At 51.3% G+C, this 15,818-nt stretch overlaps 3 protein-coding genes across 3 annotated transcripts; 2 read left to right on the forward strand and 1 right to left on the reverse strand.

Annotated features, from left to right (window-relative positions):
• Positions 1-271: 271 nt before the first annotated feature.
• On the forward strand, positions 272-6,236 carry COCSUDRAFT_41204 (hypothetical protein; the record flags this gene model as incomplete). Its single annotated transcript, XM_005648321.1, has 10 exons — positions 272-391; positions 504-618; positions 1,857-1,990; positions 2,335-2,484; positions 2,769-2,946; positions 3,426-3,570; positions 4,007-4,761; positions 4,989-5,351; positions 5,711-5,911; positions 6,181-6,236. 10 exons carry the CDS (start codon positions 272-274, stop codon positions 6,234-6,236), a joined length of 2,217 nt encoding a protein of 738 aa, XP_005648378.1.
• Positions 6,237-7,447: 1,211 nt separating this feature from the next.
• Positions 7,448-10,356, reverse strand: COCSUDRAFT_62367 (hypothetical protein; the record flags this gene model as incomplete). The annotated part of the gene is made up of 7 exons (XM_005648322.1): positions 7,448-7,640; positions 8,060-8,217; positions 8,528-8,632; positions 9,098-9,196; positions 9,576-9,659; positions 9,975-10,090; positions 10,329-10,356. The coding sequence occupies 7 exons, from the start codon at positions 10,354-10,356 to the stop codon at positions 7,448-7,450; spliced, it is 783 nt and encodes a 260-aa protein (XP_005648379.1).
• Positions 10,357-11,297: 941 nt separating this feature from the next.
• Positions 11,298-15,526, forward strand: COCSUDRAFT_47024 (POZ domain-containing protein). The gene is made up of 8 exons (XM_005648323.1): positions 11,298-11,716; positions 11,940-12,083; positions 12,318-12,380; positions 12,672-12,788; positions 13,486-13,662; positions 14,302-14,448; positions 14,750-14,824; positions 15,153-15,526. Exons 1-8 carry the CDS (start codon positions 11,537-11,539, stop codon positions 15,231-15,233), a joined length of 984 nt encoding a protein of 327 aa, XP_005648380.1. The 5' UTR covers positions 11,298-11,536; the 3' UTR covers positions 15,234-15,526.
• Positions 15,527-15,818: the final 292 nt, after the last annotated feature.

Genomic DNA, 15,818 nt, shown 5'->3' on the forward strand with positions numbered 1-15,818 from the left:
GCTATATGCATACATGTAAGGCAAGCATTGCAGCAGACTTGGACGGCGACATGGCCTTCCCCTGCATTCTACACATCGGCTCCATTTGATGTGCCTTCATTGAAATCCTGAAGATATGTCTTGTCATTGATCCTCTCCCCATATATGCGCCTGCTCCAAGTTGGCTGGTCATCAACAAAGCGGTTTGCCCTGTGTTGCAAACGCTGCAGTACGACTCAGCACTCTGCCAAACATCACGTCATTGGCGGATTTCGTGCGCGCCAACACAGGGATGTTCCCAATCAGCAAGGCAGAGGACGCCATGCAGGACGCAGCGCTGCGGCAACAGATTGCTGTAAACAGTGCGGACATTGCAGAGCTGAAAGAAATCATAGCTGCCCAGGACACAATGGTGTGTGTTGGGGAATCTTGCCCACTGTCTCAAGGCCAGCATGCCTTTGACGTCAGATGTTTTATGTCGGCAGGCAGGCTGTGACTAACGCATGCTTGTATTTTATGTGCAGGAACTACGATGGCTCCTGCAAATTGCCCTTCAGCCCTGCCATGAGCACCTGCTTCCCCCAGAACGGGCGCACAATTGGCGGCATCAGATGTTCTGCGACGGCAGCGGCCACTGCGGTGCGCATGCGCGCTTATTTGAATTTGAATTTGGCTAATGTGAATTTAAATGTCAATCAAAAGAGTGCTGATAAATTACCGGAACCATGACCTGTCACAGTGTGAGCCTCACGCTTGCGACAAGACTTTGCATTGCCTATTGCCTCTGGCAAGGCATGCATGTGATTTGACAGTTCCTGTTTGCAGAGAATTGCTGGAAAGTAGTGCATTCGAATGATGGTCTTTTCTTGCCCGTTTTGCTACCCGGTACTACGGTACTACACGGTACTACACGACTACAACAAACGAGCCCCATTGAGTGGCACAAACATGATCTGCAAGGACGCAATTTGATAATGGGTACTTCTGTGTTTCAGGCCTTCAGCGATGTATATCGTATACTTGTGACAAGGCATTTTCATTGGCCTTTGGGGCCTGAGTCTCTCCGGAAGAGCAGCAGTGAGCATCATGCTTTCACCGCATATATTGCTGGATCCATGGATCTGCCGGCAATTGCCAGGAACCTGAAGTCATCAAGCTATAAGGCTTCGAGGCATTATTTTAACACTGAACAATTTTGGCATATGCATGCTAGCTCGAGCTCGTAATCATTTTCAAAATTGGCACTTCGCATGTCACGGTGTGTGTCTAGTGTGCCCACTGCGCATGCCAGAAATGGATATGGCGGGGTTTGAGTCCCACTCTGAGTTTGCTCTATGCTTGCTGAATTTAGCTTGGCTTCAGGAAAGATATCTGAAAATCTGAGAATCAGATCTGAGAATGGTTTTCGTGTAATGATCGAGGACGTCTTACTAAGACGTCTAAGTAATTAGTCGATTTAAATGTGTTTCTGATGAAGCAATTGAATGAGAGAGACGTCAAACAGCACTGTCAGTGTTCCCTGTGCATGGGGTTAGGCACAGTGGGTGCACCTAATGGTACTACATGTACATCATGGTCCCTCTGTCTTCATTCAAATTGGAATCCTACGTCCTGATCAGGCTCCATGCAGCAGTTGAGAGGGCTTGGGTGAGGGATCCAGTCAGCCACCTGTCCTGCTCTCAGGAGCAGAGGCTTCAAATGCATCATCATATCCCTTCCCAAATCCATACATTCAATCTTTTCTAGACGTATTTGAGTTCACTGGTCGCCGGAGGCCTTAGCTCGGATACGTGCAGTTGGCACTTTGTAGAGTGATCATCGAATAGCAGACCTACTAATGGCAAGCGAAGAAGCATCATCAAATGCTGTTGCTGAAGAGACTGCGGCAGCTACACCTTCGGACGAGACGGTGGCGGCAGCACTGGAGGAGGCCCTGCAGAACGCGCGTTTGCTGAGAGTTTCATCGAGCATATTTCTGAAGGAAGCAAAGGAGTTGCTAGACTCTGGAAGGGTGAGTGCTTTATTAACGAATGGGAACTGTATCACAACTGTTGTTGCATATGAAGTTGCTTCTGTTGTTGTGGATCAGAGGGCATCAAGACAGGCATGGAATTCGCCTCGCCACCAGAAACGACATGATTTTATCGATCACATCCATGGATGCACCGTACCACCTAGAAGGCTCTCTGTATGCCATCAGTTGGATTACTTCTTCGCATTGGGACTTTAATTGCGCCCTGAAGCAGGCCGCAAGTGCTGTGATCTGATCCCTACAATCACCCAGACTGTACGCCCTGGGAGTCCTCGCATCCATTGCCAAGCTCTTCCCAATTTCTTTAATTTGCCTGTGCGCAGGCAGCAGCGCTGCTGTGGGCTAAGGACTGCTTGGAGGGCCTCAATGAGGTGGAGCAGGAACGACTGGCAGCAGTCAAGGAGGCCACTGCCAGCAACAGCGTGCCCCTCGTGCCAGTGCACAGCAAAAAGCAACTTGCTGAATGGGTCGGGGTGCGCACTCCTCCAATCAACCCTGCATGGGTGCCCAGCCTCTGTCTACAGTGCAAAGCAGGCGCTTGCACTACATCCTTTGTCCATGCATTGTTGCTTGCTGGTGCCTAAGATCTCCAGCATTGCAGAGCAAGGCATTAGGGCCAGAACGCTACCCTCTGCTAATGCACAGTGTTCAACATTATCTGCAGCATGCAAGGGCAGGCATGTATGTGCCAAAGCCTTGTCATATGCTTGAAACTTGCTGATGCGCTGAGGCTGAAGCGCTGGTGCATCCTGCGCAGCTGGGAAAGATTGGGCGGCTGAGGAGGAACGCCGCGTGTCTGCTGGCAGTGGTGCTGCACTCTGCGGACGGCGCAGACTCTGATGAGGCTCCTGCGCTGTCCAAGCTGCTGGAAAAATACCCCCAGGCTCCCAAGCCCAGGCCCAAACCCATCGCCACCCAGCGGGTCTCCTCTGCGGGTGCGCTTACTCAAGCTCTTTTGCGCTTGATCCATGATCCAGACAAGACTGTTGCTAGAACATTTATGCGAGGCAGGATCCACAGCTGTCCAGAAGTGCAATGTCCTTGATGTAAGTCTTGTATAATGCATGTATGCATGCATGCATGACTGCCTCATTAGTTTGGATTGCTGCTTGAATTGCTGCCTACACAAGCATATTGGGGTGCTGCATGCCAGTACAAAAGAGAAGTTTCCCACAAATATAGGCTAAATCAGGCTTACATTAAATTGTAAGATTTGACTAATTCACATGCAGGATCAAAGGTGACTACACCGAGCAGCGCCAATGATTGCCTCATTAGTTTAGATTGCTGCTTGAATTGCTGCCTACGCAAGCATATTGGGGTGCTGCATGCCAGTACAGGAGAGAAGTTTCCCACAAATGTTGGCTAAATCAGGCTTACATTGAATTTTAAGATTTGACTAATTCACATGCAGGATCAAAGGTGACTACACCGAGCAGCGCCAAGGCGCACGCGAGGCACAGCTACACGCCAGATGCTGCCAGCTTCCGCGCAGCGTTTTCCGGAAAGGATACGCTGCCTGTGCTCAAGAGGACCGGCAGCTCTGCAGCCGGCAGCAGGTATTACCTGTCGTGACAAATAAATTTTCAGTTCACCATGTAAACGAGAGTTTGGGGCCATCATTGTTATGGGCTGCCCAAATGCAAACCGAGCCGCAAAACTAGGGACTGTGGAGCTCGAAACAACGTTGTTAACAGCACATGCACAGATGGATGAAGAGGCGAGACTATGAATACTTCAAGTGCCTACATGCGGACCTCTCAATTTATTGCATGTGCCATCAGTCTTGCATAGGATTGGCACTTGTTTGAGACATGGCAATATCTGCAGATGTATTCTATTGCACTACTTAATCTGGTCAGACTCCAGCGTGCTAATTTCTATGCTGCAGGCTGGGACAATCTGCAGCAAATGGTGTGAGTGCCTTGACCGGGCCTACAGTCAATGATCTTTTTGTGGGCGATGGCACGTTGAGCGTCTGTGATGGTCATGCAGGAGGGAGTCTGCTGACGGGGGGACGACGCTGCCGAGCTGGGTGCTGAGTCGCCGCGAGTCACTGGCCGCTGCAGAAGCTTCCGAGCAGGCGCCTTCCGCCAGCAAGGCAGCTTCCGCCATTGCTGCTGCAGCACCCGAGAAGGCCCCTGAAGCCAGCAAAGCCTCCAGCGCAGCTGTCCCTGCTGAGAGTGCCATCAGCAAGGCCGTGACAGCACCGGATGAGGGAGCAGCGAGCAGCAAGCCTGACAGGTCACCTGCAAAGGCAAATGCTAAGGCAGAGACGCCTGCAAAGAGCCCTGTGAATGTTGTCAGTCCAGGAAAGGCTGCAGCAGCAAGCACCAAGGCTGCATCAGCGCCGGAGCCAGCTGTCAGGCTGGCTCCGTATTCCGAGCAGGCGCCTTCCGCCAGCAAGGCAGCTTCCGCCATTGCTGCTGCAGCATTCGAGAAGGCCCCTGAAGCCAGCAGAGCCTCCAGCGCAGCTGTCCCTGCTGAGAGTGCCACCAGCAAGGCCGTGACAGCACCGGATGAGAAAGCAGCGAGCAGCAAGCCTGACAGGTCACCTGCAAAGGCAAATGCTAAGGCAGAGACGCCTGCAAAGAGCCCTGCGAATGTGGTCAGTCCAGGAAAGGCTGCAGCAGCAACCACCAAGGCTGCATCAGCGCCGGAGCCAGCTGTCAGCAAGGCTGCTGAGAGCGCGGCCGACGCTGCCCCAACTTTTGTGTCTGACAACTCGCACGCTGATGTTGTTACAGCAGGTGCGCCCTGCGCTCCTGCCATGCTCGGCTGCACCTTGATAAAAGGCACCATGCAGATCACTTGCCGGTAGGAGGTGGTATTGTTTTGCCGGTGGTGTGTATGGTTCGCGCAATGTACTGCAGCGGTACTGATGGGGTTATTATATATCTCATCTGAAGGAGCCGTCACCTGTTTGAAATAGACAGGAGACGTAAGTGAGTTCATGACAACTATCCATGCTGTGCAGATGCGTTGCCGGTTTCCACTCCTGCAGCAAAGAAGTCTCCTGAGAAAGCACCGAAGGGAGAGCGGCCAGCCAGCGCCAACGGGGAGGCCAGCCCGGCAAAGGCACCTGCCGCCAAAACAGGCGCGCCAGTGTCGCCGAAGCCTGCCGAGCCCGCTGAGTCAGCGACGCCGAAGCAGAAATTGGCAGAAGCGCCGAAACAGGAAGCACCAGGGGCAACAGCAGCAGGGCCAAAAGAGGAGCCCTCGGAAACACCAAAATTGGAAGCAGCGCCGAAAGAGGAAGAGGCACCGGCGGCTGTGACTGATGCGGCCACTCCCGCTGTGAAGCCGGCGCGCGCCTTGGACGCCTTCACGCCAGGCGCGGGTATGCATTCTGGCCTTTCTACGAGTAAGGTGTGCAGAAGTCGGCCTTTTGTTTCAGCAGGGCAAAATGGATGTCCTGTCAGTCCAGCCTAAGAGCACACTTCCCATTTGCCCTGCTGTCATGCAAACGCAGAGCCATGGGTTGTTGGCCACAGTGGCTCTGCCGCACATAGCTTCTATTCTGGGTCATACCTCACTTGCCCTGATAGTTGACAACACAATATGTACATGGCATGACATACAGCGGATTGTGCTCGGGCCCATACCGGGCCTATTCTTCCTGAGAAATCGACCTGCAGTGAAGCACACGATCTGCTCATGGCGCATGTGTAATCTTATGATTCCTTGGATTGAGCGCAGGTCTGCCGAGCACCGCTAACAGCAGCGCGGCGGCAACGGCGGAGGCAACGCCGTCGGAGACGGCCGAGCTTGCCGCCCGCAGCGCCTCGGTAGCCCGGCCAGAGGAGGTGTCGGCCTTCCGCATGTCGCGGCGCAGGCGTACCTCCTCCAACGCAGCCGCCACTCCGGCCAACGCTGCAGCGGCGTCAGATGTTTCTGCCGGTGCGTGAACATGCGATCTTTCTCTGCAACGGCTTTTTCTTTTAGGATCCCATGCATATGGGGTTGTTGAGCTGCATGCACGGATGGAAGCACCATGATGTAGACAAGAAGCAGGCTGTGCAGTGCTAGGTTTCAGACCACCTGAAGGCTGTGCATAATTCGCATGGAACAGACCTGAGCTACCTTTGCAGGTCTGTGCTGACGAGACCGAGCGCTGGGCTTTACAAGTTTGTTTGCACTCAATGTTGACAACCGGGTGCTGATTGCAGATGGAGCAGCTGAGAACGGCAAAGCAGCTGCAGCCGCCTCTGAGGAGGTGAAGTAGAGTCAAACTTGAGACCATGGGGGCCTTTATGGCAGCAGCAGCTGTGAGCCATCTGGGACTGTGTGCTCTTTATTCCTTGGCTGCACGATTTGAAGCTGGTGGAAAAACGTTCATTCCACAGGATTATGGGGGTTTTAAGTAGAGTAGGAGTCAGCCGAGGTCTGTCGGCGATATCTGTCATGCTGCATAAGCATAATAAACTGCCGCATGGAGCATTGAAACAAGTGCATGAAGCATTGAAAAAACTGCATGAAGTTTATTGCCCGGCACAAAGGGTATCTGAGATTGTGCATGAGAGCGCTTGATCTAGTATACAGTATATAGGCATTCCAGCAATACCACTTTTGTGGGGCATTGCATTTTAGAGAGAAAGAAGATCCAGAGGTATTTTGCTTTCGGGTTTTCCTGTGTGCATGGAAAGCATTTTGAAAATTTGCTGGTATTCTTGAAAGGATGGCATGCTTTGCAGACGATTGCAGGGAATAAGGGTCGAGATTGATTGACACCGTTTCCAATCTTTCGGGCATTTGTTTTACTTTGATTTGTGTTTGTCTGCATGCTTGAGCTTGTGTCATTTGAAGGCGTCAGTGGCTGTAAACTTGAGGGCCTGAGTGAATATCTATTGCCCTCACTATAAGAGGCATCTAGTGCAAGAGGCTAGATACCTATTTGACTTGATCAGGGATGTAAAGCTCAAATGTCATATATGCCACTGATGGCTCAAAGACCCCCTTTGAAATGCTCTGTGATGCAACAAGCCCATCAGATGAGCATGGAGACGTGGCACCACAAGTAAACTTGGATTTTCCCCAAAGAGCTCACACAATGGAGCTGTGCGCTCTGCCCATAGCAATGCTCCCCCCTTGCCGATCCAGTCTATTCCTGCATGCAGATAACAGCTGCCACAGTCAATGCACTGAAAGAGGGACAGTAGGACGCTAATATCATCATTCCTGAATGCGATTTCCATGACCTTTCATTGCTCTGCAAAACCCCTGTCCTTTGCATCAAGGACAGCATCCAAAGGTTGAGCACGGCTACCAACAAAGGATACGCCTAACCTGATCGATTTCTCACAGACACTCGAGAGCTCTGCAGAACTGAGTGACCTTCTGTGCAATTCAAGGGCTGTGCATACTCAGCGTGCCCACTGGTTTCCACTATCAGTTGAAGTGCAAAGCAAAATATAGTAATTCGAGGGAGGTAGGGTCTCACGGGTGTGGCGAGCTCCTGAGCATCTGCGTGTCGAATGAGTCATCCTCTGGGTGACTGGGCGGCCAGTCATGATTACGGTCAGTGGCGGCAGCGCCGTCTGCATCTTGGGGGCCTGCCAGGAAGAAGAGGGCGTTCCTGGGCGGCTGGCAGCGCTTGCATGCCAGTTCTCTCAACAGTGCAATCCAGTACCTGGCAACACACAATTATCACTAATTATTAGTGGCTGATCTTCTGATTTATCAGAGCCCCCCCTGGCTTGTATTCACGTGTCCCTCACATCCTGATCTGCTGTTACTCACCCTGCTGGATTGTGACTTTATGTTCTGCAGCACTGATGATCATTAGTGTTACACGCTTTTCCTGCCAGAGGCAAGGTGCGTTTCCAGTTTAGCTGCAAGTAAGGGCTGCCACAATCCTGCACCTTGATAAATTTGCCAGTCCAAGCAAGACCCAACCGGCCGTGGGCACGGTGCTCAGGAATTATAGCACCCCTCGCCAGCCGGGGGATTCACAGGTATATGTGTAAACTAAACACATTACCCCCCATCAAAACAAGCATGAGAAAATTGGACTCCAGCAATTCTGCATGTTTGGGCAAGCAAGCGCACCAGATGACAAAGGAGATGAAGAGTGCAAAGGGCAGGAACACATAGAGGCCCAGGGATGCCGGCTTGTCCCAGTCCAGGACAACGTAGACCCACTCTGTGGAGGCCCCGTAGTATATGAACATGAAGACCAGGTAGACTGTGCCATAGATCAGCAGCACCTGTAGCGATGCACACGTTCAACTCTGATGCCTCTCTCAAGCGCCGCTGTGCAGGAATCAGCCTGTGCTGCAAGTAGCGCCATCATGCCATGCACTTGTTCCCATTGCATCTATCCTAAACGCAGCAAGCGTAGAACTTGGGATACTGAAAGCAGGACTGCAGGGAAAGGGCCCACTTCAAGATGCAAAAGTAGCTCTTGAGAGTAACTGAGTCCTTTTGCCTAACTGCAGAATGCACAAGCACAGAGAGGTGCACAAAAATTCATGTACAGCAGGATGGGCCTTCGCAATTTGGCGGGAGAAAGCATACCTGGTAGTGGTATGACACAAAGGGCACGCGAGAGAAAAGAACATCCATCAGGATAAAGCCATTGTTGATGCCGTGCTTCAGCAGGTTGTCAATCGCTATGTCACTCTGCAGCAGCCGAAACATTTCCTCAATCATTTGCAGACCCCAATTTCATCCTGCAAGTCTTTTCTATGGCAGCAATTGTACTGCACCAACAACGCGCTCCCTCAGCCAATCGCACCCGACTCAATCCTGCAAGAGCCTTTGCTATACCGGCAATGTCATGCAGGAACACACAGGGCAGAGGTAAATCAGAGTCCTCTCAGGGCAAGCGCTGCACATGTGAACCATAGCATTCCACTGAGAGCTGCATTCTGCATTTCCTACCAGGTGCTTGTATTTTTGGCAGGTTAAGGTGGCACCTTCAGGCCCAGTGGGATTGCACATTGCGTAGACAGAAAATGGGGCCAGAAAGAGGCCCAACCCATTTGCCTGAGAGCTGCACATTGCACTGACAGGTGGTACCAAACACTGTTTCATATATCAGCGCCCCCTGGCATACATATAGAAAAGGGTTATTTAGAAACCAACCTTTTTCGCAACGAAGCCCCAGAAGAATGCGCTGAGGAAGAGGGTGGCAGCAGCGTTGGTCTCGCTGACCAGGCAGTACAGCTTGAGCACCACCGACCACTGCGCACATGCCCGCAGCACGTCATCAGCTCGCCGCCATGCAGTTAGCATGTGCATGCATGCGGGGGGCAATATTGTATGTCTGCTCTTGGGATAAGTAGGTGTGTGATTGCACCCTTGACAAGTTAACAGCAGCTCTTTATAGACGACGTTTGGTCAATTGAACAGTGTGCACTGCAGCTCTTTGAGGAATGGCAGCCGTTGTGGCAACTTTGCAAGAGTTTCAAACAGCGTTGTTGGTCAGGTAACGCAGCATCACGGAAGCACAAGTCATGGAAGCACAAGCTTCCCTTATCCGACAGTGCAGTCTGGGTGAATAGATCTGGCAGCAGGGTACTACAGGGCTGCAGTGCGCAAAAGATGACTACGCATGACTCACCCGCCTGTCATTGCCGCGCTCGTCCTGTTCCCTGCCTGAGTACGCCTCCAGCGCCTGATGCCGGTCACACGCCCTCACCTTGGCCTGCAGAATTTGATAATCCTACTTATGTCAAATATTTGTGACATCTTGCTCATATGTGGCACTTTGCTAAATTACTATAGCCAGCCGTGCCTCTTAAGTGTTTCAACTTTGTTTACGGTAGATGAGTCTGTACACTCAGAAGGGTAACACATTTTAGCTTAAATTCAATCAATTTGACGTGCTGCTTGTTGGCGCAGCAAGCATCATAGACATGTTGCTGCTTGGAATCCTTCAACACATGTGCACGATGCAAAATAGGCTGCATGCATGACGCCTTTGCCATTGCATCGCACAATGAAACCCCTGCCTTCCCACCTGGACATTTGCAGCAGAGATGTAGATGCCCAGCAGGCACCAGGCCGCAAAGAGTATGAAGGTCCAATTGGTGAAGTATGTCCACCAGGTCTTGGGCCGCGAGCCAAAGCCATCACCTGCCACATGCAAGACCAATGCACATTAGCCATCCTCGCACAGTAGCGTCCTTTGGCACTGATCAGTCTGCCCAATCTAGAGGAGCGCCAGAGAAGTGGGGCCTCCATTGTTATGGCCTGCCCCAAGTCCAAATCGAGCTGCAAAATCAGGGGCTGCAAAGCTCAAAACAACAGCAAATTTTGCAGATAGAAGCAGAGAAGAGATCAAATAGTCTTCAAGCAAGCCCTTCGCGCGGACCACTCTCATTGATATGCAAGCATGCCATCAGTGACACACCATCATGGGACCCCTACAAGCGCTGAACAGGCCAAAGAATAAAAACAGGGCCCAGCTGAAGGCAGTCTTGCTTGTGAGGCTAGCTTTGGCAGCTTGTGCCAGTCCAGGATTGATGGGACATCAAGCTACAGGAGTGAATTGGTGGCAGCGTGCCCACCTGTGGTTGCCTCGAGTGTCAATGTGACTCCAAAGAATAGCAGTTCGATACATCTGAGGAGCAACAGGCCAGTATCACTGAGCCAGTAGGAAGTGACCTGCAGTCAAGAAAAGCCTGTCAGCTTTGCAATAGTGCCAGTGAAAATAGGCTTCCATACTTTGCAATGAAGTGAGATGCAAGACATTGCCAACGCTTCTTGCGATCCATTACCCATCGAACACTCAGGAAAGGGACCAGCTTCCCACCAGATGCTCAGGTTCAAGTATGTCAAATGCCCAGTATGTGCGTGATCTCGACTGTACTGCACTTGATCTGCGCATGTGTGAAAGAATTTCATTTAAGTCAGTCCAATCATTTTATGGTAAATAAGCTAGAACCGGAACTTCATAACTAGCTATACTAGAAATCCGTGTGCCAAACAGGAAAAATAATCCGGGCGACCTCAGGCAGGTCGGTCATGGCAAAAGACGCACCTATTGCTCACAAAAAGAATCTTTGGAAGTTTGAGGTATCCGTGAAGAAGGCTCTTTTCGTGAGCGATGTAGCAAATGGCATTTGCCAACACAATAATGACAACAGCAAGGGCCTCGGTCCACATGCCATCTAGGAAGTCAGAGGCGCTGATTATCAAATTTCTCGACTGGAAATGCTTTTCTAATCCTCTTCTTCTTGCCTTTCGTATTGCTCGTATTGATGACATCATCATGTCGTCACATGGAGCCTTCATGATGGAGGTGTATGAAGTGAGAATTGAGGCTTGGCAGGAAATCAGAAACTATGTCAGCAATATTGTATTGTAAGTATCAGTGAAGAAGGGCCCCTTCTGGTTCCTTGTCCAGTTTCGGCGGAAAGCGGTCGCTATCCCTGTTATGCACCCGATGTGCCCGTCTGTATTTTGTGGTCTTGAGGTTCTTTAATTTATTTGGTATCACAATTATTAAGCATAATTCAAAGAATTGTGTCTTTTTGGTCAAACATACCCATTGGCAAAATATAAGTATTCTCATGGCCAATGGAGGGCAATCTTGACGCCTCAGTCAACGACTTCAACGAAGGTCTCGTCACATTCAAAAGCAATCTCGATAGCGTGCTCGCCAATATCATCGAGGAGCGCGAGACCCTGCGGCAGGAGAGAGAACAGTTGGAAAGGACCAGGCAAGAGTTTGAGGAAGAGCAGTTTAGGGTTGCCCAGGTCTGTCCAACTCTTTGACTCCACTGCTTCCAGATTTAAATGCTGTTCTATGCAAATCAATTGGCCACAGCCACTGCCTCCCTTCTGCCACTCTGCAGGGGGCTTGCAAGACCTGTGCATGGCTGGTTGTGAGCGCTGCTGGTCAGGAGACACTGCTTGTTGGTGACCAATTCCCACTGGAAAGCTTCTGATTGCGGCACAAATGCGGTTGTGTTGCCTGCAGTTGACGGCGAACGCATCAGAGCAGGTCACTCTAAATGTGGGGGGCTCAAAGTACACTACCACAGCCACCACGCTCAGGAATGCACCTGCGCCGTCCCTCTTCAATGCCATGTTCAGTGGGCGCCATGTGCTGACACCGGACGAGGTGCCAACCCACAGCTTGCTGCCCATATTGCCTCCTATAGAGCTGCACTGAGGATTGTGCGTGCTAAGCTGCTGGGCTTACTGTGCCCAACACACTTAGCAGACCAATCCAGGAGATGCGAGGAGAATATATGCTCTGCTAAACTGCAGAGCTCTGTTTCCTGCGACGTTGAAATTGAGGATATACTTGTTTCCTCAAAAATCGTACAGTGTGTTCACTGCTGTGCTTTTGCAGAATGGCTGCTATTTCGTGGATCGGGACGGGAGGCATTTCCACGACATCCTGAATTTCTTGAGGGTGAGCATCTCACATGCTGCAGTCACACACTGCCTCTTCTGCATCCACCCACGATCTAAGCCCCATGCCTCTTTCATCAAATATTGCACCCTTGCCAATTCTTGTGTGAGAGGACGGTTATTAAAAACAGCATGCATTTTTACATGTACGGTCCCACGTGCCGCCCAATCAAATACGATTTACCCTCACGGGAGGCCGTTTCCCATAGTATCCTCTGTGAGCAAGCTTTGCATCTGGGGATAAATTGCATGCATCATCAGCGGTGTGAATGTGATGTGTCCGCACGTGCAGGATGGGACATTTTCGTACCCAGAGGATGGCGCAGATTTCAAGTACCTGTTGGAGCTGCGAGCAGAGGCCGAGTACTACTGCCTGTCATCGCTGGTGGAGCAGATCGACCGCTTCCCTGTGAGCTTCTGCGCTCTCATCCATATGATGTATTGCATACTGCTTTGTTTGTGTTTGGCATTTGGGGGAAGTAGGGAACACCGTTTTCCTGACTGACACACTCTCATCTAACCTACTGCATAACTACTTTATCCTGTCAAGATCAGCCATGTTTCCATGCAGAGGCTTTATCGTGACCACTGCACTGCACTCACACAGACGCTGTAGCCATCGTTTAAGTATATTTGTGAGCAGCATATACGCTTGTCTGCGGACGCACCTTGCTTCTGGCAGGAAGAGTGTGTAAGAATAATAATAATAATATGCGGTTGTACAATTGATATTTAGGTCCTTATGACTGCATGGATGCTATGGCTTCATACTGAGCTCATACCTTGGCAGGTTGAGCATTGGTGGAGGCCCCGGAGTGCACCATGTCTCGTTCTCTTGCTTATAGTTCCCTGAAATTTCCCTGGCTGGGTTTGGGCTGAGCATGGCTCATAGCTTGCATGCAGACGCACCTTGCCCCTGGCAGGAAGAGCGTGCAATAATACTATTAGTAACAATACGAACCTCTTGCTTGTATCTGGCGAGTCTAACAAGGGGTAAGATTGTCAGCTTGTCTGCAGGAGGTACCTTGCCTCTGGCAGGAATGCCATTGGCATGTAACAATAATGATAATGCTAACAGTAGCGAGTAGTTTTTGTTGCGCGCGCAGTTTGGGCTGACGCGGGTGCAGCGGGCGGTGAGCTTGAACAGCGAGGAGGGGTGGGTGTACGAGGAACGCGCGCTGTCGGACGAGGTGGTCATCAGCGTGTCAGCGCCCTGTCAGCTCATGGGCCTCGGCCTCTGTGGCACAGTCGGCGCTTTCACCGTCGACGCTGAGGTGGCACAGGTACGTCCGCTGATGTCAGCAGCTTCCTGTCCTGCTCGACCCTATACTCTTGCCGGGATGCGGCTATCAGATGTTGCCGCATGCTTGTTCTGTGCATGCAGACTTGCTTCAAACTTCCTGGCCCTTACCTTAGCATCTAGAAGTGATGTTCCGTTGGATATGATTGTCCTATACCCGCCAAATGGACTCAGCGACAGCTGTAATGAGGAGTCTTCTAGGGTTCACCCCATCGGTCAACAGCCTCAACAGAGGGTGACAGTACGTTGTTCAGGTGAACCCGCACAATATCTCCTGGAATTAGCGGCGGTGAGCACATGTTTAAGGGTCCAGGGTCATATCCAGTTGTGTAATCTACTCGACCCTAATGTGGAGATGTTCGAAGAGGATGGTGTGACAGGTGGACCCGCACGACTTCTCCTGGGATAAGCAGCGGTTGCGCGCTTGTTGTGGGGTTCAGGATCAAGTCTCTCGGAGGAATTTAGAGAGGTTGGTGTATCAGGTGGACGCTTCTCCTGGGACAAGCGGCGGCTCTCCGCACTTTCGGAGGGGTTCAGGGTCATGAAAAGCAGAGTGGAGTAGGTTGATGGCCTTCCACCCTTCATTAAGGGAACAAATGAAAGGTGGGATAATGCTGTTCAGGTGGACCCGCACGATTTCTCGTGGGATGAGCGGCGGTTGGGGGCGGTGTCGCAGTCTTTCAGCAAGGCGGATAGCCACCGCCTGCTGCTGCCCAAACCCATCGCCCTGCACCCCGGCGCCTTCTACATGATCTCCGCCATCATCAAGGCGCGCCCCTTTCAAGCATGTTTTCTTCCTGTGAAACTCACTGACCCTGAGACTCCAGCTTGAACTCAAAGTGGAGGAACTCACTGTGCGCCCTTCGCAGCAGCGCACTGTTTAATCTGAGAGACTCTAGCAGATGCAAGGGAGTACACCTAGCCTGCTTTGGTGCTCTGTTACTGTTCTGAGGATGTCTGCTGGCAGCGCTCCAAGCCAAAGCTGAAAACTCAGGATGTCTTTTCTCCATGCACAGAAGCGCAGGGCCTCAAGCCATAAGCCAGAGCATGTGTGACTGTCTGAAATGCAGGGGTCTCAGTCTTCCTGCTGCGAGGAATGCCTGAGTACTGTGGTGGCCTCCGGTGTGTGCGTCACTTTCCATCCGGTGAACACTCACCCCCTTTGCTCCTTTTCGATGACACTTCCGATGACAGAGTGCATCCCTGAAACGCCATCAGATGACACTTCTTTGGCAGCCAGCGGCATGCCCAATCACTGTAACAGGAGCGGGTGGTGTCAGAATTGCTGCACCAGCAATGCTGGCTGTTGTGACACACTTTGCCTGGACCGGTCTGTGTTACTAGGCCCGCTTGCTTTCCCTTAGAATAGCTGCAGTGAGGCACAATGGTGGCTTGTTTGCGACAGCTGATGAGTCACTGGGCTGACAGATGCAAAAAAGAATCAAATGTCATGTCAAAATTTGTTGCACGCAGTGGGAGTCTCCTAACGGCACGACGGAGTCGAGGGGCCAGTTTCCGGAGCTATACATCCGCGTCTTGCACCCCCAGTCATAAAATTGGAGGGGTATTATTGTCGAAACCCTGAGCATCCCTCCTACTATACTTCTTTGCAGCGCTCACAGACATTCTTAGATAGGTGCATGGAAATTTGTCTGGCCCTCTGGCCTTCCCCGAGCTACTTTTTGTCCTGTGATTCTCAGGATGCTGTTTTTTGCTGACTAGGAGAGAAGACATGTGACAAGCATCGCGATGAATGAGTGGCACCAAGTTCTCTAGCCTCCAGTCTCAGGTCAGGCTGGCAGTTGGTGTCAATGTGACTAATTAGACTCGTGTAACACCCTTATCACGAAATGGATTTTCAGCTGCAATCAGCGCGGGCTCAGATGCACCAGGCTCCATGCCCAAGCAGATGACGTCAACCTAAGACTGCGCAGTGACTCACCAGATGTAATTGGCTTACAATCTTGCTCGTGGAGCAATCTTGACCTCTAGATTCAGGTGAACCTCAAGGTCTTCATTGTGACTGAACCTGTAAGTTATTGTGCTGCAAACCTCTGTAAGCTATCCTGGCATGAAATCAGCTTCTGGCCGTTTCATAATATAAGTAAAATGCATGCAATAAATGCCAATGGAATCGGC

Source organism: Coccomyxa subellipsoidea (assembly GCF_000258705.1).
Source record: "Coccomyxa subellipsoidea C-169, whole genome shotgun sequence".
NCBI classification, from domain to species: Eukaryota; Viridiplantae; Chlorophyta; class Trebouxiophyceae; family Coccomyxaceae; genus Coccomyxa; species Coccomyxa subellipsoidea.

Excerpts from the sequence above, each read along its gene's own strand:
- COCSUDRAFT_47024 (XM_005648323.1), top strand. The coding sequence starts at position 11,537 with ATGGAGGGCAATCTTGACGCCTCAGTCAACGACTTCAACGAAGGTCTC. Across the intron at positions 12,381-12,671 it reads ACATCCTGAATTTCTTGAGG|GATGGGACATTTTCGTACCC; the intron begins GTGAGCATCTCA and ends CCGCACGTGCAG. Across the intron at positions 14,449-14,749 it reads TGATCTCCGCCATCATCAAG|GGGTCTCAGTCTTCCTGCTG; the intron begins GCGCGCCCCTTT and ends TCTGAAATGCAG.